The 27,497-nt window shown below is 44.3% G+C and overlaps 1 protein-coding gene across 1 annotated transcript; it reads left to right on the top strand.

The window, feature by feature from the left end:
- The first annotated feature begins 357 nt into the window (after positions 1-357).
- On the top strand, positions 358-27,217 carry PANX1 (pannexin 1). The gene is made up of 5 exons (XM_075050093.1): positions 358-581; positions 10,320-10,459; positions 20,950-21,173; positions 22,185-22,855; positions 24,908-27,217. The coding sequence occupies exons 1-5, from the start codon at positions 401-403 to the stop codon at positions 24,991-24,993; spliced, it is 1,302 nt and encodes a 433-aa protein (XP_074906194.1). The 5' UTR covers positions 358-400; the 3' UTR covers positions 24,994-27,217.
- Positions 27,218-27,497: the final 280 nt, after the last annotated feature.

Below are 27,497 nucleotides of genomic sequence, written 5' to 3'. Positions count from 1 at the left end.
AAGAAGAAGGAAGGGAATCGGTGTCGTAGCACAGTTTCCATATGAGGAGCGATTCCCTCGGATGGCGCCGATTTCCTCGGAGGATGCTCTGAGGTGACAGAAAGCGACCGGGAAAACAGAAGGGCCGAAACGAGCTAAGGGGTATGAGTTAAGGGGTATGACGGGTGAGGGCGCCCCACGGACTCCCGCAGGAGGAGCAGGGGCGGTGGGCGCCGGCTGCCGCCTCCACCCCGGGCACAGCCCGACACCCCCGGCCCGGCGCAGACCCCCCAGCCCCGAGCGTCCCGGGCGGGGAAGCCCAGCCCGCCGCCGGGCCCGGCCCCCCGGGCGGAGCCGGGCGAGGGCGGAGCCGAGCCGAGCCGGGCCGAGGCGAGCCGGGCCGGGCCGGGCCGAGCCCGCCATGGCCATCGCTCACATCGCCACCGAGTACGTCTTCTCCGACTTTTTGCTGAAGGAGCCGCCGGAGACGCGCTACAAGGGGCTGCGGCTGGAGCTGGCGCTCGACAAGATCGTCACCTGCATCGCCGTGGGGCTGCCGCTGCTCCTCATCTCCCTCGCCTTCGCCCAGGAGGTCTCCATCGGTAACCGGCCTCACCGACAGCCCCCCCCCCCGGTGTCCGTGGGTGTCCCCCCGGCCCGTCTCGGCGCCTCCCGCGGCGGACAAAGGGCTCGGGGGGGAGGGGGGGGGGGCGGCGGAGCGACGCGGAGCGACGCGGAGCTCCGGGGCGGGGGGACGGCGGGGGGGGCTCAGCCGGGAGGGGGTTCCACTGGGGGGAAGGGCAGAAGGGGCCTGTGGGCGGCGGGGAGTGCGCGGGAGGGAGAGCAGCTTCCCGGGGGAGCATCCCCAGCAGCAGGCGGGGCCTCCGTGCGGTCTGCCCCAGGTACGCTCGGCGTCCCGGCTGGCCTTTCCCGCTCTCCTCCTCCTCCTCCGGCGTGGGGGGTGTGTGTGTGTGTGAGGAACTCTTTGTTCCCCAGCGCTGCCCAGGCCGTCTGCCGGCCGGCCCCTCGGAGAGCTTGGCAGGGAGATCTCGCCGCTTTTCGGCGGCTGTCAGGGGCAGGTGCCGAGGGAAAAGGGCTCTCGGGTCTCTGCGTTCGGAGCGCCGGGGGGGGCGGTTGCCCACCGAGGGCGGTCGGTTGCCCGCCGAGGGCGGTCGGTTGCCCGCCGAGGGTGGTCGCCCGCCCCGGGGACGGGCAGTGGAAGCTCTTTCCGAAGCTTTCCCCCGCTCTGCAGCTGTGCCAGTTCAAGTTCTGGTGTGAGTCAGTAGATGAAGCTGTGCTTTACAGGAGAAGGGCCACGTTTCCCAATTATTTTGCCATCTTTTTTTTTCCCCCATCCCCAAGTTACAGAAGCGCATCTGCAGCAGCCTAGTAGCCAGCCCTTTTCAGAGCCTGAAATGATGAGGAGACTCTTAAACCCAAATGACCGGGACTTGTAACTTGGGAGCCTGCTTATAAAATCTATTTGCTTGTAAGAATTGCTCTGCATTTAAATAGCAATATATGAATGAAGATTTCAAAGGTGAATAAGCAGAACTTCCATTTTGAAACAGGGGTGAATCGTAGGACTTCCACCCTTTCAGAAATAGTTTGATTTACTGCATGTACCTGTTTATTGGCATTCAGTGTCGTATACCTGAGATACATCATCTATAGGTTTGAGTCAAGCAAACAACAAGGGAGTGGAAGCTGGAATGGGACTGTGAATTAGTGGTGAATCTGTGCAAAAACATCACGAATAGCATTAATCGGATACAAGACTGCTTAAGCGATAAGATGCTTCAGACCACCGTGTGTGCATCTACCTACACACCTCTTGCGATAGATGTAGTTTTGACCCAAAGCCCTGTGGCCTGCAATAACCACACAGAGGAGTCAAGGACAACCAGGCCGGGAATGCCAAGACCAGATCCGAGCCCTGTGGCAGCTCTGGTCAATCAGAGACAGGATGGATAGAGCAGTATTTCTCTAAACTAACCTGCTGCTTTTAGTTTTAGATCTGCTACTGATATACGCACATTTCTTACTCTTGAAGCCATGAAAAAGAGTGCTTGCATTTCCATATGCTAGCTCGTATATGGGCCCCTTAGTTCTTCCTTCTGCTTCTCCTCTAAGAGTGCTGGATCCAGTTTGAAACAGTGCTTGTGTATCAAGGTCTCTTTTATGAGCTCTACAGAAGTATGTATTTCATTTTCCTTCCTTTCATAAAGGTCCAACACGCAGTTGAATTTCAGAGTTTGGTAAAGTGTGCCTTTCTTTCAGACGAGTTAAGTTCTCATCTTCACTAATCAAATACTTGGGCCTCAGTGCGTGCTAAATATAACATATTTCATTATTAAACTAATTCAGATTGAATCTGTGACTGCAGTAGATTCATAAAGCAAGACTGAAAATGCGTGCTACATCTTGCATGTGCTTTATTTTGCTTACAATCCTGAGAACCTGTTAGAAGAAAACATGGGGTTTAAAACTGAGCTCTTCTAGTTGAAAAATAAATATGAAAATAAGTATGCGAATTATGCCAGGCTCCCGGTGTGAGTGAAGCTACACCACGTGGTTTCCATACAGAAAGTGATACTATTACTGCTGTTACGGCTGTCACCTATTTCCCACACGGTCCTTGCGGCTAAGCAGGCTGGCTGCTTCTGGGAGATCCCGAAGCTGTTTCCATTAAGGCTTTTTGGGGGATAGAGAGGGTCTTGGGGGCTGGGTATGCCCAGTTCTGTGAGCACTAGTGTTCAGCCAGTGAGACAACAGAAAGCAAAGATTGGTTTCAAACACTTCCTGATGTAATTGTGCTTTGAAAAAGCTCAGGGGTGCTAAACTGAGAGAAAATGGTAGGGTCCATTTTAGGTCTGAAGAAGAGCAACTCACAATCAGAAGTGGTTGTGAAAGTGTTATGTGAGTCGCAGCATGGAAATATCTCTGCCTCCGGGTACAAAAATTGAACACCCTTTCCAAAAATGAACGCTCAGCTCCTATTTCTATTGGGATAATTGCGTTCTTCTAACCTAAAATTCTCTCAGCACCTCGAGCTGTCACCTTTCCTTCCCACTCTGCTTTCCTGTTGCGTCACAGTGTGGTGACAGATAACTGCAATTTTCTTCCTACATGCGGTTGCAGTTAATTGTGCAAAATGATTAAAATGTTTACAAAGGCTGCGGAGGTTTTCTGAAGCCGCCAAGTAACTTCTAGTTTTGATAGAAGTTTCAGGAAATAAGTTAAGATTCCAGTTGGGTATCACAGAGGATTTCTCTGCCGGAGGCACGGAAAACCCAGTGGCTGTGCTGAGCCAGCGAGCGTTGCTGAAACTCCTGGGGTTGGTGACTGCACTGCACTTCGGCATCCCTCAGGGGCAGGAGGAGAACTATATTTTAGAAACCCATAGTCAGCTGCAGGTTTGTGATGATTTTAAGCTGGTTCTGGTAGTGCTTGGCTGTGATTAAGCTGTTCTCTGCCAGCCCTGCGAAGCTTTGCTGCTTGAAATCCTGCAGCTGTTATCTCTTTACAGCTAGACCTTGTGTTATACAAATTTATATAATTTTATGTAATTTTATATAATTTTATACTGGGGACTTGAAAACGGAAATAACAATAGGATTGTGAGGATTGTGTTGTGTATGCTTATATTTCTTATGATATGGGCCAATATTATTTCCTTATATTATTTGGCAGTTCTTGGAGTAAATATACTACAGGTCATCAGGTAGTATGGTGACAGAAACCATATAAATATAGCTAAATCACCCCTCCCTCTTATAAACAAAAAAAAAAAAGATAAGGGTACCCTCAGCAATCTATGAGCCACAAATCAGCAGAATTTTATCTGTGCCATTTTTCCATGACCATGTTTTTAATAAGAATAGGTTTGAGCCAGGATTGAGATTCCAGTTTTTAAACTGCGTGTATATTGTGAGATATGCTTTCTTACTGTAAACAACTTAGCTGAAAACATAGATATTTATTACCAAGACACTGCTTGTAGGAGGATACTGCAGCCCTAAGCAGGTATAGTCAGTTGAGCAGAGAGGAAATCGAAACAAGCTGCTTAATTTTGGCAGAGGCTTGTTTCCAAGTTAGTTCTGGGAAAAATATCAGCGGCTGGCTTGGGTTGCAGCCGAAAGAAAAGCAGATGTGAGAGCTCCCCACTTGACATCAAATATTTGATGTCATCTTTTCCCATAGGAAGCTAATTGGGAATTGCTCATACGTGCTTAAGCCCAGCAGCTTCTTGTCACCAAACGATGTCTTTTGACGTTCTGTATACAGCAGGTTTCTGGAACCGCCGTGCAGCGGGCAGTGCGTGCCGGCTGCGCTCGCTGCGGCTTCGCATGGGAGGTGATGGCTGGGAAAGGAAACAAGGAGGGAGGGAGAGGGCTGAAGAGGGGAGAAGAAGGGAATCTCATGGTAGCCACCAGCCGTCCTTACTACACATTCAGTTTGGGTGTTGGTTGTGCATGACTCATACATAGCTGGTATGAATTAATCCTCTTGTTTTAGCATCTCTGTTTTATAATATCAGAAAACACCTTGGAAACCTTCCTAGGACACAGAAACCATCGCGTGTTGAGTAAAGACACCTAAGAAACTTGGGTATAACCAGCATGAAGGCCTGGGTAGTGCTGCTGCCTTGTCAGTTGTGGCAGGATGCTGGGTTAGGAAGCACCTGGCCATGGACCAACCCACAGCATCTGCATGAATCTGTCAAAATGAAGATTTGCTGCACTAAAAAAGTCTTATTTCCCTCTGATGCTCTCTGATGCACCTTACCATGCTGGAGGGTGCTCAAAGGTGGGAAAGCGGAGCCTTGCCCTATACCCTACACACCGTGGGGTTAATGTCCCCATTGACCACTGTGGGCTTTGCCAGTGGTGACAATCCTTGCTTGCCCCGCTCAATTTCCACCTAATTTCTGGGAAGGCTTTTTTCCTCAATTTGTTTGGTTTAGTTCCCACCCCCCCAGTTGGCTGCCAGTGGGATTTGAGGTGCTTTGGCCAGCAGAAAACACAAGGTGAAGGGTATTAGTGGGGAGGTCTGGGTGCTGCACCCCGACAGCTTCGGTGGGTGCCACGAGGGCAGCAGTGCCCATCTGTAGCATCCCTTACTGCATGTCCAGTTGAGCTTGTATCTCTGTATACAAGTTAATCCTGTTTCTCAAATAGTCATGAGAATCAAATATATAGAAAGGAAGAAAAACCCACCACAATTGTGAGACTAAATCACAACAAATGTACAAAAAAAATAGCCTTAACTCTTGAATTAGGCTCCTTTCCTCTCCTGCTACCTCCTCGTTGGCCCTCCCTGCTGATGTCCCTCTCCCTTCACATTCAGAAGTTGCTGGGGAGGCTTTTGGGAAATACTCCTATCTTGTGACTTCCGTAAGAGCTAGGGGCTAAAGTTAAGTTGGGTGTAATTAGGCCAAAGACTATTACTATGGCAGCTGCTGGCTGAGAGCCTGAAAAACATCTCCAAGCGCTGCTGAAGCAGGCTGTATGCTAATAGTTGACATTTGCACACCTTGCATTTAGTTCAGCAGGATGCCCTGAAACCCGGGGGCATTAATGACGGGACTGAGTCAACAAGTGTGTGAGTAGCATCAGTCTAGAGCAGCCAGACAAACGGTGAACTCCAAAGCATCTTTCGTTAGAGGTGCAGACCCCAGAGAACAGCAGCATACGCTGTGCTGCTCTTTGGTATGTAAGGAGTGCTCAGTAAAGAGCAGAAGTTGCCAGCGTCAGGGACAGGCCTGCCTGGGAAGCCAGGACAAACTTGTAAAAACATTTACTTTCATGTAAAGTCTAAGTTGTCTTTTTCTGTTTTAACTTCTACAGAGCCAGGTTTACATTTCCTATGGAAATGATGGTAAGCTGCTTTTGGTGCCAGAATTAATTTTAAAAGCATCATGGCCCTCTCATGTTGCCTGAGATTTGGGGTGCCACCAATGTTGGCAGTGGAGCCAGATGGTCATCGCCAGTGTTTTGAGATGTTTCTCCTTCAGGTGAAGGGAAACACTTCTTTTGTTTCCCTTAAATCTCACTGGTGGGAATTTCATTCACAAGTTTTTTCCCCTGAATCAAAAAACCTATTGCTCGGAAGGCAATTCTTGATAAACACCCAGCTCTTTTCCCACTGCATGATTTTGAGACTTCTCTGAGGGATAACTGGCAGCCCTGTGGAGAGGGAAAGATACTTGCTGGCTCCTCTGACCCACTCCACTTAAACATTGCATCACCTGAGCTTTACATTCTGCTACTACTTGCCAAAGTAAACCTCAGGGAACAGGTTCTTTACTCCAGCGCACGCATTTGTGTCTCTCCATACTTCTTTCTTAAACATAGTGTTTATCCTGTTTCACCCAACCGGCCACTTTGGTCCATGAGAAGCATCTATAAATCTAATAAAATCATTCCTTCTGGTCCGCTCTTAATGCATGTGTGTATACCCACACATACAGTTGCTTCTTTTTTGGCATGCATTGGGACATCTTTTTTTCATATTTTAAAATCCTTTTTAATGTTGGGGCAGAGGATGTGCATTGGAGGGTGCCTGGCAGTCTGTACATTGTATGTGTGTGCCTTGATTTTCTTGTTTGTGGGTTTTACTTTAGTGAGTGCTAGGAAGAAAATTAACTCTATCCCAGCCGAAACCAGGACACGTGGATAATTCTTGCTAGATAAAATCAGGTGTTTGGGTATTGTGGCTAGTTCATTTTGCCTTGTGGAAAATTATAGTAGTAATTAATGGCTAGGTTTTAATTCAAGCTTATGCAAATTTTTTACCAGTGATTGCAGTGTATTAGAAACCAAAAAATTACTTACTGAAGGTTTAATCCTGTCAACTACAACCACCTGATCCTGGTTCAGGAAAAATAGTTCAACATATGATTAACATTGATTCTTGGAAGTACTCTCTGTTAGTTGTAGTTTCTTGATTAGATGTTGAAGTCAGAAGAGGGGTGTTGAGCCACTGGGGAGGAAACCAGTCCAGCGTGCCGGCTTTGCGCTCTCTCTGGTAAGGGATGCAGCCAGAGGATGCCGAGTCCTCTGCTCGTCCTGCCTGGCACCCCAGCAAAGCACTGGGATACTGAACAGGGACTCTCCTTCAGATTTGAGATTTTCCTTGGGATTCTGAGAGTTTCTTTTTGTAGGTAGGTTTCTTTTTTTGGAAAGCATCTGCAGGGACAGTAGGGTGGGAATCGCAGAAGTGACTTGTATCCTGCTCATTTAGAACCGATAGCAAAATTTCCACCTCCATTTGGGCAAAAGGAGCCGGAGTAGGCCTGCTGCTTGCATCTCAACTCTGAGAAGTCCCAGCTGGGATTGGGGTGTCTTCTTTTAGACACCTGACGGCAGATCCTACCCAAATGAGCTTGCAAGACTTAGGCAAAGGAGATGTGTTACCAAGGCCCAGGACCTCCACCCGCAGGCAGCCCCATATGGGTTTTTGCAGTGCTGTACGTGGCATTTTTTTTATCCTCATTTGTTTGCAAAAGTGTAAGTCAAATCCCCATCGCTCCCTCTCCGAAGTTGGTTTAGTACCAGGGAATGATTACAAAAAAAGTGCGTGTAATGGTAACTTAGCCAAAGACTGTTGTGGCAACTGCTTAACGAATGCAGTCATTTATTATTCCTCATCCTTCTTGCCGTGTATTTTATCTCCCTGTTGTTGTTATGGGCTTGGCTGCTGCTTTTCTTTTTCCCCTTCTATTACTTGTGGGAGCAAAGGACGGGGAATGGCTTCGTGTCACCAAGCCAGGAGGCTGTTCCTTTGATAGCAGAGGACTATTAGCCTTTCATAAACTAGCCCTGCGCATGTGTGCGTGCACAGCGGTTCTGTGAAAGGCATTTGGCCCTTTGCCTAATTTCTCCTCTAATAAAAACTACAGATCTTCTTTTGCACTTCGTCCAGAATAGCCCAACATAAAGTAAATTATCTGTATAGATTTATTGCTATTACTCCTTTGGAGGGGAGAAGGAAGGAAAAAAAGATGGAAAATTGTGACCATTTCCAGAGGCATTTAATAATCCGTGTGCTGTGCAGACTGTGCACAGAAACATCCTCTCTGTTTAAGTCTTAACATTTCCACTGTTAGTGCAAAGTTGTTTTTTACATTAACAAGTGTTTACAACCAAGGCTGCAATAAGTTAGTTAAAAACCAGTGTAATAACCAGAGTGTCCCCAGCTTCTGCTTGACGTGGAGCTCTATCTGCTTGGCTCCCGTGTCAAGTTGCCAAAGGTTTCCAATGTCCCTGCTGAAACCCTGGGGATCAGAAGAGCCGAGTTCACTGCTCCGCTGCACCACTGGCATTGCTGTACCTATTCTGGTATGAAGTTGTACACGTAACTCTTTGGAGAAGGAGCCTGGCTGCCTTTTTCATCACTAATTTTGGAGAAGGAGTCTGGCTGCCTTTTTCCTCACCAATTTAAACACTCCCATCACTTTCAGTGGTTTCCCACCCCTTAACGAGAATGAACACAGGGAATGTGTTTCTTGTTGCAGATACACAGACATGAATAGGACAAAGCATCTTTCTGAATGCTCCTATTGCTCGCCCTTTGAAAGGGTCACTTGTTTGCTGCTTCACACCGGGCACAGCCAGCAGCAGGAGGTTCGTTAAGTGATGAGAGCAGAGCATAAATGGTCCCTATCCAGTGGAGAACAGACACTCCAGTTGCCTGCTCTTTTCTTTTCTTTTTTCTTTTTTTTTTTCCCTGCAGTGTATTATTTCTTGAGCTTCCACAGCTAATGGAAATTCTCTGGAAAGCAGAAACCCCTGAAGCTTTAGGAGACTGCAATTGCTTGTCTGGTGCCAACTTTACCAAATCACATGAGCTCTGGTCTGATAAACAGTAATTTGTTTTCCATAAGGGAGGCTTGTGACAGGTCAAACTATGTCCTTATGATACTACAGCCTTAGAAATAATTATAATAGTGACTCATAAGGAAAGGCTTTTAATTATAATGCTCCTGGACTATGCTACATTGTAAAAAGGCTATACAAGTTGCAAGGCAAATGTGGTGGGCTCCTGTTACAAAAGAAGTTCTTACTCTCTAAAAGCTAAACCAGCAAAAAGACACAAATGGTACAATCTTAGACAAAATACTTTTTCCTTATAAAGCACACAGCAATGCCATTAGCGCTAATTTTGATGAATATATTAAGAAAAAAAAAAGTAGCAATATTTCCCTCCTCTTGCTCTTTTGATATTGGTGTTGTGTTGGAGGTTGCTTTTGGAAGAGGGATGTTTATGGAAGAGCCATCTCCCCTTTGCGTGCTATCCTGTTTCAACATTTAGGAAAGCCTGCTGGAAGTGTGTGGGTTTTATTGCTTTCACTACCAAAGCTTCAGAAAGAAAATCAAAACCCCTCATCCTGTTTTACTAGCTCTCATCCAAGGAGCCGCTGATACTGCACATCCAATAGCCACTCTTCCTCATTGAGGTATGCTGCTGTAAGACTTAACTGGTGCCTGTAGCTGGTCAGAGCAGAAGTTGACCCTAAGGCTGAGGCTGGCTAAATAGCTGCTCTTGCTGTCAGCTAGTGCCCTGATCTTAATTTGAAGCTCCCGAGCAGCTCGAGAGGTGCTGCAAGTAAGTGGGGATGATGGTGGTACGCCTGATCCTGGGCACAGCATGTCACTGCGCTGGTGAGGGGGATCTGGTGCCCTCAGGAGGTGTCTGGAGGCCACGATTGCTCTGCCAGAAGTTACCTGAGGAAATCCGTGTATTCACATGTGTAACGTGAACCTCTCAAAATTCACGTGCAGTCTCAGAGGCAGAAGAAGTGGCAGCACTCTGGGCCAAACCTGCCCTTGCATCGCTGCAAGGACTGCTGGGCTGCGGGAGTGGTGTTTGAGGTCTTGTTTCAGTAAACGTGTAAGCGGTAGGTTGTGCACTCGGGAAACACAGCGGCATGATGGTACAGGATGGTAACTGTTTCCTCGGGAAACCAGCCTTTATCTGATCACACTTTATATCTGCTGGTTCCCCTTTGGCCAACCTGAGTCAAGTGCAAGGAAGAGTTCATGTCTTGGAGGTCATGTTCCCCTCAAAACTTAAGAAAATAGGCCTAAAAGACAGGTGCTTCTAATATACTGTCTCAACCCTTAGGAGACATCAGAGAGTTCCTGTGGGAGTTTAATTGAGTGCAGTGGGAATTTAGTGACTCTCCTCCCTGCAGAGCTGCTGTGTTTCGTTTGATCGCTTAACCTAATAGCTTTGAATACCACAAAATCTCGAGTATGAGCTTTTCTTCCTAAACTTGATTTCTTTTTTTTTTTTAATCTTCCAAGGATGTGATAACTTTTGCTTTGTTTTCCCAGGTGCTCAGATAAGCTGTTTTGCACCCAGCTCCTTCTCCTGGCGACAAGCTGCTTATGTGGACTCCTACTGCTGGGCAGCTGTGCAGCAGAAGCAACCATCCCAGAACAACTTAGAAAACATTCCCCTGTGGCTGCATAAAGTATGTACAGATCTCCTTCTCCTGGAAAAATTGTCCCCATGTAGAAGCCAGCCTTTGCCTCACTTTTCTTGCTCCTCTTCTCTGCTGTAGTCCTTGGCTTTGACTGAACTTTATTTTTCGAGAGAATGTTTTCTTTCCCTTACTTCCAAAGAGGGTTGTACTAGAGGAGGTATTTTCTGCTTCTAAATAAAGGGTCTGTCCTGCTATAATAACAAATGTCACCAGTTATCTGACACAAGAGTAATGTTAATGTTGCTGTGTTGCCCTGGAGCTGAGTGCCTCACCTGGCTTTAGCCAGGAACTATTTTAAAATCAGGATACAAGACACAGCAACTGCCCTAATGCTTGTATCAAAAACTTACTTTAGGAAAACAGGGTAGTAAAAACATTTTGTATTTTTATTGTATTACACTTGGCCAGTTTTGCATGGAGACGAACTCGTGGCATTTTGGGAGAGATGAAATCCATCACTGGTACCAACAGGTTTAACCCTGTCTTCAGTGTGCTATTCTGAGCTTCCACAAGCTTGCAAACCTTGCAAACCGTGAGCTGGCTTTCACTGCTCTGGGTAAAGCTTCATCATAGTGAGTGCACAGTAAGAGACTTATTTTATGGGTAAAAAGTGCAGTAGGTACTAAGATACTTGAGCTGGCTCGAAGCAGTTGGCTGAGCTTTGGCAGGAGTTACAAGCCCTGAGTAAATGCCATGCCAGTGTCTGGAGCTGGCTCAACTGAAGAGGCAGCATCACCCTGTTTGGGCAGGGCTGATGCCAAAGAAATGCTGTTGGAGCTCTGCAAACGTGGGGGGTTGTGTGCTGCCTTCCCCAACCCTTTTATTACTTGCTTCAGCAAATAATACCCCTGGCACCTGGGAGCGGAGGAGAGCCTGGTGTTAGAAGTTGCTCTGGTCTGGGACCTGCAGAACCTGTATTTCTGGGGTCTGCTGCTGTATCCTGTACCTCAGCTTTTTTTAATTGAGTCAGCTGGTGGTATCTCCTCTGAAAGACTCTTCAGGGCTGTATCTGATTCATTTGCTGACTCAAATTGCTAACTGTGGGGATTTACTACTGCCTTCTCCAGTTAGCTCCACTCATAACCTCGAGCCAACAGTCTTGCGTTTCATGAATATTAAAGCCAGACTTGTTGGTTTCTAGCCTGAACTCTTCCTTGCTCAGCTAGTGCTCCACTTCCCTTCAGCCAGGCTTTCTACAGGGGCCAGTCGAAGCTGCTGGGACATCTTGCAATGCAGGTGGCTTGTGTGGATGGAAACTCCACCTGCAAACCTGGATACGTTGCTGCCCCTGCCTCTTGAGGGAATGAGTTCTTATTACCCGATTTCTTTATGTTGAATTTTATGTCCTAGTCACCTGCTGATAGCTGTAAGTCTCCTAGTTTGCCAGCCGTGACTAATAGCTTAAGTAGTCATACTTTTGTGATGCAACCCATGTTAATTTGCTGACTGGTGCTGTCTCAGGAATTGATGCAGGGCCCCTCTCCCCACAGTTCCTCCATGATAGCTTAATGGTATGCGATGTTTCCCTGTAAATACCCCGCAGACTGCCTGCAAGAAGTGTGCCTGAACAGCTGAGTCAGAGCTTGTAGCAGAAGCTGGGTGCTTCATCTTAACCTCCTAAATCCATGCTTAGTCACCTGCCTTTCCACTGAGCCAGGCACTGGGAGCTGCAGATGCTCTTTGGAGGCCAGTATTAATTAATATCCTTCTACTCATTGTTCATCAACTTCCATGCTTAGCAAGTTTCCAGGGGGGGAGCAGTGTTAAAGCTATTAACGCCGACCTTTGGTTCCCCTGTGGTGGGAAGATCTGAAGGTGTTTGGCTGTTGTTTGCATCCAGGGCCAGCAGATGCCTGCACTGCTGGTGGCTTGCCATGGGGGCCGACGGCTTCTGCAGGAAAACAGGGCTTGGGTTGTCTCCTGGTGCAGGCTGTGCGCTGCAAGGTACGTACAACCTCATTGCTGTGCAGATTTTGGCTAGATAACCATTCTTAAAATGGGCAGAGCAGAGCCTTTGTGGGAGCACAATGATGTTAATGAGACAAGGCAGCCTTCATAAGCGCAGGTGAGAGAAGATTTGACTCCGCAGTGCAAGGGCAGGGATTCACGGAGAGGGACAGCAGGGATTGTTAGGCCCAATTTTTCCTAAGACAACCCTTGAGGCTTTTTTCCTGCCTTCTGAGCAGCAGTGCATTGATTTGCAAAGCATCTCACGTTCTTTCTAATACTCTGAGTCAGTTAGCATCTCGCTATACTGGCGTGCTACAAGGCTCTGTAAGAAATGCTTAAGGAGGCATTAGGTTACAGTTTGGGGGGACTGAAGTTGTAGGCCCCAATTCCTGATTGAAATGGATGGGTTTCCTTGTGGCGTACTCCCTGTGCTCTTGTCAGAAGTGCTGTCAAAGTTTGTGTCCTAGGACAGTGCTCATCATGGTATAGAGTGGAAGTTGCACCATGTAGCTCCTGGTGAAGAAGCCAACTTGCAGCAACTTGCCCTGCTTTTGTTCTAGGCATCTGGTTGCTCTGAAGGATCATCAAAACCAGGTTGCATTACAGAAAAACTGAAACCTTCCCATTTCCCTCCTACTTCAGAGTACAAGTTTGTGCTGGGATTTTTGGTTTTTTGATCAGTAAAATGTATGTTTCAGTTTTGGACAGTCCACGAAGCTTGGGCACCTTTTACCTGTTGTCCTTTCTGTTCTGGGCGATCTCTCCCAACACTTGAATGTATCAGTTTGGAAATTTGTTTTGGAGTGGAAAGGAGGAGCGTACTGCAACTTTCTGGGTTCCCTGCCTCTCTAGTGGTCTGTGCACTCCCAGAGGGTGCCCAGGGCCTCTCTCCTTGGAGAACACGATTTTTGAAATTTCCAGTGATTCTGGAATAACTCTTCACACTGGATAACCCTTAGCAGAAAGCAAAATGAGTTGTGTACTCAAATGCACAATTCAAGAAACAAACTATCTGCAGATAGATAAATGGAAAGGAGAGACTATGGTACGTTCTGCCTATATTCTTCGTTTAACACGAAGATTTCCTCCTCTTTGTCAGTGAAAAAGCTGACAAAATGATTATATGGTTGAGTCCTCTGACAAGACTCATTTTCAGGTTTGTCATTCATGAAATTAGTCTGGTCAGGCTTCACTCTTCTGTTGTCTCTGTTTTCTTCTGGGGTTTTCCATTCAGGCTTAATTCCCTCATGAGGTTTCTTGTGTATATCTGAAGTGTCAGAACAGAGATACTGGTTTCTGAAGTATTTGCTCCCTCTGTGCAGATAGTTTGCTTTCTGTCTCTAAAGATAAGTGCTCCACCTGACAACTTATTTTGATAAAACTTAGCTTGATCCTTAACTGGAATAGAAACAAGCCAGCAGGAGCAGTTGGGCATTGAGTGATGACCTCTCTCTAGCCCTGAAATCTGGATTGCTAGGATGGAGGTGCCTATGATCAAGAGACTTCTAGGGATTTTTTTAAATTACTCTATTTTCTAGTCTATTATTGATTGGGGAGAATTAAGGAGGAAGATAAAGGTAAGGAAAGTAGAGGTAAAGGAATTAGATGGTTCTTCAGAAGAAGGGGATTCATACCAGTGTGAAATGCAGGCAAATATTTCATCTGACTGACAGCAGAAAGAAGAACTCTTCACACACGGCACAGCCAGGAGAGGTCAGTTGTCTGGCTCAGATCTCTGTAAAAGGGCAGGGCAAGTGCTGTGGGACCTGCTCAAAGCATTGCATACAAAGAATGGGTCCAAAGTCTTTGTATGCCTGAAGTGAAACTTATCTTGTTGAAAATATTCACTTTTTGTGATAGAAGTAAGATTTACCACGGACCTGTGGGTTGTTCTTTGAATTGCTTGTCTGTAAATACACCAAAAACCCCCTGAGGTTCTTCATTATGTTGTTGGTATGATTATAATCATGATTGTTATCTGGTTCTCCTTACTCACTGTTTGTACAACTTCTTAGTTAACTGAGGACTTCTTATGTTTCACCTATAAAACCCCACCCAGAGGGATTAAGGGCTGTCAGAGCAAGGAAACCTAAACGCAGATGCATTTATAAGCCATTCTTTGAGAGTGTAGTTTTAGAGCTACTTCGGTCACATTAGTCTTACTAACTGAAACTGGAGAAATACAAGTTTTAAGCTGTATCAAAACAGAAAGTAAGTAACAGGTGGGTAAAAAAGGTCATGTATGGTTTGAGGTTCACTTTCAGGTCTGGAGGCAGGATAGTATCTCAACCAGTCATTTATAGCTCACTTTTCTGCCCTGAACACCAGTGAAACATCTCCCATTGACTCAAACAGGAATAGGGTCGTATCCAGAGGGAGCTTAATACCTTTGCTTCTGGAAACATGTCACTGCTGTCATTAGCCTGTTTGGGGGCTGGTGCCTTTGCTTAGGCTCTTACTGGTGGCCAACAGAAATTTGGAACTGAAGAAGCAGACACTTCACCATGATCTTGTATTTTAATGAGAAATATTTTCATCTCAAGTGAGTGAAGACACTTCAGTGCTTCCTTCTTTGTTGAGTACTATATGCCAATGAATTTTCTTAAGGCTGTAATTCAGACCTGTGCAGCTTAACAGCTTTGTGCTGTTGTACTTAATGTTACTGTCTGACCCCTATTAGGTATGGTGGAAGTCGGAATGTTTGCAGTCACTTCAACAGCGTTTGCCCAGAGGAAATAAAAACTGAAGATGCAGTAAAATTAGAAAACTGTTGTTTTCTAAATGCCACTAAAATGGTTCTCATCTGTCAGCCATCTTTATCCAGACCTTGGCAAGCTTTCTGTAGATTAGGTCCTTGAAAATGCCTTTTGGGTCACACCACCCTTGGCAGCTATGTTTTCTTTGGATGATAAAAGCATATTTGAGTTTATGAAGAAGTTTTTTAAATGCCCTTTTAACTTATTTGCTCTGTATTTACTGTATCTTAGCACAGTTGAAGCTGGGGATGTAATATAATAGACTATTTTGTGGTTTAGTCTGGTTTTTCCTTTCACTTTCAGGAGAGTGTGATGCTAACGCATCTTTAAAAGACAGTTTCGTGATTCCAGTGTCTCATGTGCTTATGCAAACAGATTACTCAAACACTTCCTCTTCTATGCTCATGCATATGTTTCGGTTGAACAGTTAGTCGATTTCTAACAAATTAACTTAAACAGACTGATGTCTTCAAAGCTTATTTCCCTGGCCTCCCAATAAAAGGTGAAAAAAATCATGACAGGAGAATAGTAGGAATTCACTTTAATATTTGTAGTTCTAGCACTGTATGTGCATTTATCAGTGAAAGGCTATGCATGTGTATCAGGAGCTGAAATGTAGTGAAGATGGTTCATATCATTCTGAATATTTATCTGAATGTAGATGTTCACAAATTCTGGTAAGACAGAGTTATTTTGGAAAATATACACTCAGTTTGTGTAGATAATCTTCATGAGAGGAGCAAATGCAGGCACTTGAATAAATGGTCATGACTTCAGAACAGTTCAGTGTGTTAAATAGGCACGAGATTTCTAGAGTTTGGACTGCACACATGCAGGTTATTCTTCTTCTCCATTCATAGTAGCTAGTATTGATTTAAAATTGCTCAACCTGTTTATGGTCAGCGATGTAAGAAAACAGCACACATCTATGAAGTGCATGTGTTTTGATGTGCACAAATTATTTGCTTTGATGATAACCTTCATAGCTGCTTTTGCAAGAGTAGAACACAAGACTGGAAACAACGTGTTGTGCTGAGATGGGGGATCAGGGCTCTGTATCGTAGCTCTACTGGACATCCTATTCCCTAAGCTCTTGCTGTCCAGAAAGATCATGCTTTCTGCATTGCAGGGCTTGGTGGAGTGTTGTGCCACAGGCTACCAAAGAGCCAGCATCAGATCTGGTCCTCTTTTTGTCTTTGACTGCCCTGTAGGATTGTTACACTCTGAATACAGCTGTGAGATAGAAAGGCACTAATTCTGCAGTTCCCATTCCAGTTACTTGTCGCAGAGCAGTGATGTTGATCACACACGTCTTTAGCCTGGATGGAGGAATCCTTCCCTGCACAGATTTCTGCTTGGATTTCAGTGCCTCATCAGTACCAGTTAACATGGGCTTTGGCGGTTTCTGGTGTTGAGTTTTCAGACGCGTCCTGCTCAGGTATGAGGTACTCCTGGCTTTCAGGGGGAGTAAGGATATAGCCTGTAATGTATACAGAGCTTAAAGGTTTGTCAAGTGAAATGGACTGCAGCACTACAGAACGAGGGGCAGCTGACCTCTTGGCTTCCTAGTGCTCTACTTCCTCAGGAGCTTGCTGTCCCACCCAGCGTGCCATCAGACTAAGGGACAGGCAAGGCAGGTGAACCTGCTCCCATCACCTTTAGCTTTCAGGAGCTCAGCAATACTTAGCAGAAAGCATATAGGGGACTCTAGTTTGAGTCCCTGGTGCATATGTTGCTAGTTTTGTCTGTCTCATGCTGAATATTAATCACATGGTACCTATGCCTAGTACCTTCCAGAAACTTGGATTAGCCTAGCTGAAGCTCTCCTACTCTGTTTTTGAGTGCCAAACTCGATGGACTTTTGCCTGTCCTTTTCTCCTTTCAGCTGGGTGGAAACAAAGACTCAGGGCATCCAGGCTGAAGCACAGTGCTGTAGCCCTCAATGCACTTTCACTAACGAAGTTCAGAAAAGAGCATTTTGAACCATAGGATATTGTATCTGTTCTAATCTGTTTTCAGAGGACCTTTCTTCAGTTATGCAGTCTCATACCATCTTACATCCAACATTGTGAACTTGCCATTGAAAAGGAACTTGATAACTAGACAGCAAAGGAAAAACTGAGTTTTACTTTTAGGGCAGTATCTTTCTCTGGCGTATCATTGACCATACAGTTCTTGAAGTCGGTGATGCTTCCTATTTAACTTAAATACTACAAACTATCCAGGACTGAAGTAGCATTTCCTCCTTGTGTCTCTGGTGCCTTGGAAGTAAACACATAAACCATAAAAGAATGGCGTATGGCACATGTTCATCTGCGTACGAATACCACAGAGTCGTCGTCTTAAAATGGGAAGTCATTATGTGTGACTGTAAAATGTAGTCAGATGAGCTGGATAATCCGAATCTGTTGCTCTGAAACCTATGACTCGTGCCAGATGACTTTGCATTTTCACTTCTGCCTGTTGGTTCAAGGCCTTAAATTTTAATGATTCAAAACAATTTGCTAGTTATCTAACCCTACCGTTAACAAATAGAACAAGCGTATCTTTCATTTTTAAAAAAGCCAGAATCCGAGAAGGATGGAGTCATGCATCAAGTGCTGTGGAAGGGCTGACAAATACCGGCTTTTGTTTCCAAACAAAAAGAGCTGGACTAACGGTCACGCTGCTGCTCTGGTTTTGAGACCATTCAGAAAAGAGCTGCATAGTGTTTTCTCATGCTGCCATAAGCTACAGCTTTGGGAGTGATGAGAGCCTGGCGAGGGCAAGCCCAGTAAATGCGTGGCAAATGTGCCTTTGCCCCGTGGTGTGATGCTTCTAGGCGAAAAGGCAGTGGTGGAGGAGTCGGGCAGAGGAGGAGGTGCAAGGGCAGGTGGCAGAGGCTGGGTTTCGTAAGACAACAGTCTGTAATGAGACGGGGGGGATTGGAGGAGGTCTGGGGCAGAGCAACGGGGCTGATGCCAATGTGCTACGCAAGTGCAGAACGTGCCCACAGAGTCTTTTCCTAGGTATAAAGGAAGAGATGGGGACCGGGACAGTGGAGGTGTTGGGCTGTGACTTCAGTGTGTCAACTGTCTTGCTTCTTGAGGCTTGTCTTGTAGGCCTTGGGGTAAAGAGATCTCAAGGATTAATCAGATGCTGCTGGCGGTGTTCCCAGTTTTGTGGCTCAGAAAGGGAATTCATAAATCCTCTGACACCTGTAAAATTTCAAATGAGTGAGTCTTAAAGCCAAGTGGTATAAGCCAATGTAAGAAGCTTTGGTCGCTCCTTACTAAATCAGATGTTTCTTTGTTGTTTCTTTCCCTGTCTGCCACCAGTGGAAGGGTGCTAAGGTGTATGACATAGAAGTGAAGTCAAACAGGCTTTGCAGCAATCTTATACAAGCTGGCATTTGTTAAGGCCTGTGGAATGGGTGTTGCAGCAGCTTAGAGGAGCTGAGATAAGTTTAAGCTGTGTTCATAGAAAGATCATTTCTATTTCTACATAACACAGAATTCAGAGGACTGACAGCCTGGACATGAAAGCATAAAGCTTTGGGTAGACCAAGGCATCCAGGACTTAGAGCTGTGAGACCTGGTGGCATTGTCCACAGTGATAAATACGAAGGGCAGATTCTTGAGCTGTTGGGTTTGAGTTGATGAGATGTCTACAAAACCATGCTGGACACGCCAGACCTTTACATCTCAACTGGAAAGGATAGACTGGGAAAAAAAAGCAGGTGACCTGAGGTTATCTGCTGCCTGCAAAGAGGTCAGAGAGGCAGGAGGTCAGAAGGAATCCCTGGGATCCCTCTGGCCTGTGGGGTCAATCCACAGCGGTGGAGAGGGGACAGACCAGAGCTATGGTACACAGTACAGGGTTGATGCTTCTTCCTTGCTGGTGGGGAAGAGCTACCTCTAGTGGGATGTACAGTATTACCACAGTCAACTCTGCTTTGGTAACTTAACTAGGTTTTTGTAACAATCTTGTTACTGGGTCAGCCCATCCCTGCAGGATCTCCGTTTAGGTTTTAAAGGTGAGCCTTACTTGAAGTTTTCTTTCTCGAGGGCTTGCTAAAGACTGAAGTAGCAATTTTGGCCAAGTTCAATTATGTTGCTACTGAGCAGAAACAGTTCAAGTATGAATTTATAAGAAGGGTTACAAGGGAAAGCTGACCTTTAAATATAGCATCCTCGGTTTTCTTTGGCTATTCTGTGCTTTTCTCGGCTTTGTCTTAGTGAGTATCACAGTTTTCCAGTCTGACTGGAATGTGCACATCCAGAATGATGGTTCGTATTTTGGTCTCCAGTTGCTGACGCAGTTCTTTTAAGAAGTCAGCTTTTATTTATGTGCCAATACGTCATATGCATTCCTAGTATTAATAATAATATAGGATTTTGCTTTAATGCTAGGTAATATTAGAAGTACCTTTCCTGGATAAAATGTTCAATAACATCAAATTACCTATTTTGTGCATACAAAACTTTAATTGCTCTTGATTAATGCAAACACAAGTTAACATATTAATATTAGGTCCAGATTCTCATCTTGTTAAATATCTACAAATGTAAGTCAAGCTGTTCCACTTGCACTGACTAATGACTTCAGTCTAAGTTTCCTCTAAAATTCTCCATTGGCTTTTTCAGTGGATGTGCATGTGTGCATGGCTGTAACATTTAAGATGCCTTAAATATCTTTCAAATTTTTTCACCCTAACTAATTTAGAATTCCTTAGGAACTGGTGATGGATTTGAGTTAAGTGTGCTTACTGTCAAAAGTTGAATGTAATAAATCAGAGTTCAGCCAAATTTGCAGTACTGCTTGTCTAACTAGATCTTACATCATGTCTCTGTAAGGGTAATGTTATGTATGAATGTCCACCTTGAATATAATGTCGCAGTAGATAGAAAATACCATCTTCCCAGCAGCTGAAGGGAATCAGAGATTAAATCTCATGGTGAAAAACTCCTACTTGTTGATGACAAGAAGTAAAATGGAAAGACTTCAAGCTGTTGTATTTTATACCTGCTTCAGCCCTTTCCCTAAGCAATGGGGACTGTGTAAGGGCTGACTTCTCAGCACTGCATTATCACCAGACCATTCTTATGCTGTGTGTTTGCTTCTATTTAGGAGTTATCTAAAAGTATTTAAATAGCCTTAAATATTACAACCACACTTGCATCCTGTACAGTCACTGTATGTCATGCGCTCTGAACAGATGTGTGTGTTTGCAGGCAGATGCAGTGCTGTAAAGGGTCTATTCATTAACCTCCTGACAGCTAATGGAGAGCAGGAGAGATTTTGCTGGTGTTTGGAGCATTTTAGTTGCTATAAACAGTGGTGTCATGTCTGGGAGGGAGAGTTGTGTGACACTATCCTCTTCTTCCAGTCGGCCTCTCTGACAACTGCTTTGATTGCCTTTGCTATTTGTTGTTCCCCAGGTTAATGCTGCCTCTCAATTTCAGCTCCAGCAGTGCAGTTCTGAATATGCAATGAAAATATTATCAGGATCATGGTAACTTTATTCTGCCCCATTTTTTTTTGTTGGGGTTTTTTTTTTGGCAAAGCTCTTAAGCAGCAGCAAGGTTGCTGGAGCGCTCCTAAAAAGAGGTTTCGCTTTCCTGTGTATCCCCAATAACCACAAAAGTGGGTTTTACTAAAAGCATTTAAATAAAATTATAGGGAATTTAATAGGCTTATAGGGAATTTAGTAGACTTATAGGGAATGATGGTGACTGGCTGACTTATTTTATATACACGTGGAGCCTAATCTGAATTTTTTTCTCCCTTCAGTTCTTTCCATACATCCTTCTGCTCGTCGCTATCCTGCTGTATCTACCATGTTTGTTTTGGCGCTTCACCGCAGCACCTCACCTTTCTTCAGACCTGAAATTTATTATGGAAGAACTTGACAAAGCCTATAACAGGGCAATCAAAGCTGCTAATAGCATCCGCAGTGGAGACCCCAAGGACCCTACTGACTTAGTTGCTGCTGTTAATGAGAACTTGACACAGAGGTGAGATGCTGGGGCTTGGCTTTCTTTGCTCTTTTCCTTAAGCTCTTAACAGATGTGACACCTGCACTCTCTTAGAAATTTATTGCAAAGGTTTGAATGGTGACCTGACAGACTTTTAAATTTGGTTATAATAAAGAAGATATCTGAAATCACTACTGTGGGCATGTGGAGCTGGAACTTATAACTTTCTTTTTTTGAAGAAAACATTTGATGAGCTCTTCAGATTCCTAATTACCTGAGATGTCGTGATTCCTTTAGTTGTAGTAGGTGTAAATTAGTTTTACCCACCACAGCATAAGAAAACAGGGATGGCTGCAGCCCTCAGTTCTCAAAGCTCTTGACAGTCACTTGCACACTGTGAGCAAAGTCTGTTATTTGTCATCTCCTGTCCTTTCAGATCTAGGTCTGCAAAGCTTCTGTTTAAAGAAAAAAAAACAAACTAAACACCAAAACCAACAAAAGCAAAATGGGTGCTTGATCAAATTGGTGCACTGTTCTAACCAGATCCAGTTTCTGCTTCATCCTAGGTCAGGGTACCTGTTTCGCTTTGCATGTGGGGGTACAAGCAATGCAACGGGGACTTAGGTCTGTTCTTTAAAATGTGGAGTTAGGTCTCGACAAGTAAAAAGCCCTCCAGTGTGCTATTATTGAACAAGTGCTTGGGAAGTCTGCTTTTCCTCATGGATTTCCTTACTATATCTGTTTTGTATTGGAAAAGAACAAAAATATTTTTTGCTGCGAGAGCAATACTTTTTTCCATTTTCCAATGTTTGAGCTCTCTTGTCTCTTAAGTGGCTTTTCTGTATTAGAGTATCAATATTCTTAATTTATCTGCTATTCTGTTGTTTTTCTATTGGCTTCAGTAAAACTACCCTTGATTTACCCCAATAAGAGGAATTTCAGTCTTGTGTCTATTTTAGAGTACTAGGTTTCTTTGAAATTTGAGGTAGGTGAATGCTGCAGCATCTGGCCTGTGTGATTTGTTTGGTTTTTTTTTTTTCTCTCTTTCAGTTTGTGGGAAATATCTGAAAGCCACTTTAAATACCCAATTGTGGAGCAGTACCTGAAGACAAAGAAGAATTCCAAATGCTTAATAATTAAATACATTATCTGCCGTTTACTCACGCTAGTAATTATTTTCATTGCATGCCTCTACCTGGGCTACTACATTAGCCTCTCCTCTTTGAGTGATGAGTTTCTCTGCACTATCAAAACTGGGATCTTAAAGAATGACACAACTGTTCCAGAAGTGGTTCAGTGCAAGCTTATTGCTGTTGGTGTCTTCAAGGTACTCAGCTATATTAACCTGATAGTCTATCTTCTAGTGATGCCGCTGGTAGTGTATGCAATGTTTGTTCCGTGGAGGTGGAATTCGGGTATTCTCAGAGTGTATGAAATCCTGCCAACTTTTGATGTTCTGAAACTTAAGTCAAAGTGTTTTGATGACTTAAGCCTTTACCTCCTCTTTCTTGAGGAAAATGTAAGTGAACTTAAATCATTTAAATGCCTCAAAGTGCTGGAGAACATTGCAGTTTCTGAGAAGTTTGATGTCATGCAGCTTTTGGTAAACCTTGGTACTATTAAGACAGATACCATAGATGGGAAGCCAGGGACAGCTGTGTTGGAGAAGCCTGAAGAAACAACTACAGAAGAGCTGGAAAAAAATGCAACAGAGCTACAAGGTAAGGTGACCTGCTCTTTCTTCAAAAATAAAAATCAAAGAAAGAAACACAACAAAACACCACATCTAAATCAGCTGGTATAGAGAGATAAGGAATCCATTAAACCAAAAATTCATTCATGCAAAACAAAGCAGGTTTCATATAGATGTGTATTCTCTACCAAAAACCATTTTAATATATTCTACAAGAAAACAGACCTGCTTAGACCTTGCTATGTTGTCTGCACTGTAACTGCTATAACTTCATGTATGTGCCAGAAGATTGTGGTGTTACGAGTCAGTGGCACAGGCTAGATGCTGAGGTGTCTCTTAAGTTGGTGGTCCTTGCTGACATCTCTGCAGTAAGAGGCTTCAGCTGTCTGAACTTGAACTCCTTAAGACCACCTGCACGGTAGAAGAGCACTAGATTGGTCTACAGTAGGTTGTGCTTGAAGAAGCTCCAGTGAGAAAGCTGGTGGTTTCAGGACATTTGTTTTTCAAAGATTAGCTCGAAAGAGTAGTAACTGCTGCTTCTGCTTTTCATTGAGGCTTTGGCAGAAATCTTAGATTAATGTAAAAATAAGTCTGATGCTCAGAAATGCCGCTGGCAGAGGAACAGAAAATGACAAAAGAAGGGAAGTGGGACTGGGGCCAGTGAACATGCTCCTGTTCCTTCTCATGCAGAGAGAAAGGAAGATGATTGTGAAGCAATTTTTGCCAAAATGGTCTGAGTTGATCTGGATCGGTGCAGCTGTTCTCTGAGTATTCCCACCAGTTCCCAGACACGAGTGGCTCTGAGCAATCATTCTTATATGAGATGTAGTCTTAGATTCTGTGCTAAAAAAATGTGGCATATCTTAAAAGTGATTCCAATTCCCTTCTCAAGTGCAGAATTGGAGAAGAGAAGCCAAATATCCAGGGAGAGGCATAAAGGGATGAAAGACCTTTCTTCCCATTTGATGTAAGCACGGCTGCTGTCGTAGCTGTCGGCACAGAAGCAGCAGGACACCAGTGCCTGCATCCCCTGACTGAAGTAGTTCAGACTCTGTGGGCTGCCTCTTCACAAAGTCCCTGACTCACAGAAGTGAAGGTGCTTTGAAACGTTTAGCAGCTGACCTGAGTAGGCGAGCACAATACTGAGGGCAAGTTAAAGAACTGTTTCAAAGGCAGGAAAGAATTAAACCTACTTTCTCTTCAGAAAGCTATGCCATGTGCTTAATAAAAAAGAAGCAGCAGCACCCAGAGGGTAACTGTTCCTCTATACTTTGGTCAAGCAGTTCTGGCAGGCTGAGGTTTGGAGAATTCAATTTATACAACAGGGGACTTCAAAACAAACAGGCAGAATTATTTTCAAAATAGAAGAAGCACTTCTGGCAGCCAGCTCTAGTACAGAAGTTTGGAGTAATTCTGACAGAAAATAGTTTTTGTCTTAAATGTGTCCCTTTTTGAAATTACAGGTGAGTGGGTTTCGGTAGGAGAATTTAAAAGCCCAAGGTGGAGGTCTCTGCTCAAGGAGGTGAAAAAGCTAATACAAAATCTGACTCATTTTTCTCTGAAAGCAGAACTTTGGAGACTGTTTTAATCTCACAAAAACACTTCAAAGACTTGTTTTCCTCCAGAGCAGAACAAACTCATGCTTGATGCTCTATTAAAATGCACTGCAGAAAGAAGCTGCCATTTCATGACCAGCCTCCGCTGGTGCAGCCCTCTCCTTCGGCCTGGGTGCAGCTGCAGACTTCACCGCCCATCAGCAAAGCTTCGCCTCTGGCTCATCATCTTTGCTTCTGCCACTAGTGGCATCAGCATGTTTCAATTAGTAACCGTGTTAACAAACCAGTGGTAGATGCTGACTGGACCGTAAGGCGAGGAGAGGCTGCAGGGCATCATGCCGCTGGGTGCCGCAGCTGGAGGGTGCTCAGCAGCTCCAGCACGGTGCAGGACAGGCAGCCTTGCCCTGCTGTTTCGGTTGGCTTTTAACTTCTAAAGGTTTACTTTCTCTTTAGTTTTGTCAGCGAGAATATGGCGAGTGGTTCGGTGGCCTTTTCACTTCTAAAGCTTTACTTTCTCTTTTTAGTTTTGACAGACCATGATGCAAGTGGCAACGCGAGTCCGAGAGAAGATAAAAAACTTCGCCAAAGACTTATAGATTCTTCGTGCTGATGCTTCCCCGCCGCAGCAGGCAGGAGCTTTGTACCGCAGGAGGGCTTCTCCTCCGCCTTCGCTGCACTCAACACAAGGTGCTGCTCATGGAATGCAACCGTCTCGACAGCCTGACAATTCCTCAGAGGCCAAACTGGTTTACGGACTACTTGTATAATAATCACCAAGCACATACCTGAAAAATCATGTTGTAGACTTCCATTATTTATAAAAAAAAACAAAAAACAAACCACACGAGGAACAAGAACAAAAAATTTCTATCATGAGTAACAAGTGACATGCACTGAATGCAATCAAAGCTGGCAGCAGGGAAGAGCTAGCACTATACAGGAATGGGAAACATAACCCTGAAGGTAACAAAAAGAGATGGCCATGTTGCATTCTGAGATGTTGCTCTGCCCAGAGCAACTATCTCCGTTCTGGGGTTTGAGGCATCTTGGGGCTCTCTGCCCTGGAAAGGGGGGGAGGGTTGTTTTTCTATTTTAATGAGTCTGGTTAATCTGTAACAGGCAGTGGCTGGCCACTGATACTGGCTGTGTCTTCACAGGAAAAATAGAGGTTGCTCTGTTCAGCCTGAGATGTCTTGGTTAGCCCTCTCAAAGTTGATGTCTGGGATTAATTACTTGGCACTGATGGAAGAGAAACTACAAACAGGCTTAGTATGAGGGGGTACTGTAAATGTTAGAGATTTTGAATTTTCTATGTATTCATAAGTTAATAATGTCTTAACACTTTTTTTTTTTACAAAATGTAATGATATGTAAGCTAAATGTTAGTTTAATTTCTGTTTCTCAGTTGTTTTGGTCTTAGTGACTAACAAATCTGCCTTGGAGTTTGGACTGAAGATCAGTGAAGTTGGTCCCATTTTTTGTAATGGTTTGTAGAAGTTGTTCTGTAATGTTGGCATGTGTGGAATTTGTTGCAACATGTTCGTAGTATCAAACACAGTATTAGTTGTGCTGTTTTCCAAATCCCACTTGAGAAGATGGTCTTATTTGTATTATAGTAGCACCCGAGTGCCTCAGCAGAGCCAAGCACCCGATAGGCAAAGTGAGGTGGATTGGAACAGACAAAAGAAGGGAGAGCATCTGTAAGTTTGAAAACTGTCCTGGTTTGTTATTGGACTGTTTTGGGAGAGTAGCATTCAGCTTAGCATTGTGCCCCTGCCCAGGACCTCTACCTTCAATGAACATTAAAATTATCTTTGTCTTGAATTTTAGATACAAGTTGAGGTGGGTTTAAGCACCACAATGGCAGTGTGTATCCGTCACAAACGTTATATGCTCACTTGTTTTTCCATATTGTCCATGTGACGGAAATGTTTTGCCTGTCACCTCTTCCGAGTTGTCTTTTTAGACAAAGTAGAACCTCTTTTATAGCTTGGTAGGACTTCCATTTTCCTGTTCGTCTATGAAGTCACCTGCCATTGTGTTCTCAACTGTTAGCATTCTCCACTTGGCTGAGGATGAGAGGGAAAAAGAAGTAATTAGTGTTACCATCTTTGCACAGAACTGTTTGTGTGCTGCAGCAGATTTCAGAGAGATAGTGCACCTACTTTAATTTGGCAGCTGTTGTTAAACAAGTGGATCCCAAAGTGCTGCCATGCTACACTTCAGGCTAGTATTACAAGAACTCTTCAGTTATCATATGGCTTTCAGCTGAGACAAACCTTATTTAAAAGAAAGTCTTTAAAGCCATAGTATTATGCTACCTCTGCAGAGGACAGTAGCACAGCTGCAGTCCTAACGTCTGTTGCATTACCAGCAAGAAACAGGGCTTGCGTTGGGTACTGGTGGTCCAAACTGCTCAATTTGACTGCCATACTTCTCCCAGCAAACTTACAACCCCTCTGACCCTTTCTAGAGTTTTTTCTGTCTGGCTGTGCTGGTGTGTTGCTGATGGTCTTTTACATGTGGGTAATGCAGATGCATATTGTGAATTGTGTGTTTTGAATGAGGAGCTATAGTGCAATACTAAGATTTTGTGATGTGGATGTGAGTTTGAACTGTTCGATGTAAGTAGAATTCTCAGTCTTTAAAACTCAAAGCTCCTGAAAGCAACGTGTTCATGTTTCATGTTGGATATGAACCTCTTTTCACTAATTCCCCTTTTGTATTTTAAAATATGACTTGCTGCAGTGAATCTCTTGTTGTCTTCTAAAGCACTCAATAAAATGTGTATCAGTTCTTCTTGGTTATTTAAATAAAATCAGTTTTGTGAACTACAGCAGTGTAAGTGACTGAAGGTTCCAGGAACAGTCGCGTGTCACCATCTGAAAACCTGTAGTGCAATACATGTCGTCTGATGCTAAAGCCTGAGTAAACTTTTTGGACAGTAGTTATAATTGTGTTCTTTTAAATTTTATTCTCATAAAATTGTCAGAGCAACATGAATTGGTTCAAAATCTATTCAACTTAAAAAAAAGGTTGAGAAAAACTTCAGCACGTGATAAATAGCCTATCTATGGTGTGAGTTACTGTCTAAAAATTGGCCACATTCTGAGC

This window comes from Buteo buteo, chromosome 18 (assembly GCF_964188355.1).
Source record: "Buteo buteo chromosome 18, bButBut1.hap1.1, whole genome shotgun sequence".
Classification (NCBI taxonomy): Eukaryota; Metazoa; Chordata; class Aves; order Accipitriformes; family Accipitridae; genus Buteo; species Buteo buteo.
This window is presented reverse-complemented; position numbering and strand designations above follow the sequence as displayed.

Excerpts from the sequence above, each read along its gene's own strand:
- PANX1 (XM_075050093.1), top strand. The coding sequence starts at position 401 with ATGGCCATCGCTCACATCGCCACCGAGTACGTCTTCTCCGACTTTTTG. Across the intron at positions 582-10,319 it reads CGCCCAGGAGGTCTCCATCG|GTGCTCAGATAAGCTGTTTT; the intron begins GTAACCGGCCTC and ends TTGTTTTCCCAG. Across the intron at positions 10,460-20,949 it reads TTCCCCTGTGGCTGCATAAA|TTCTTTCCATACATCCTTCT; the intron begins GTATGTACAGAT and ends TTCTCCCTTCAG.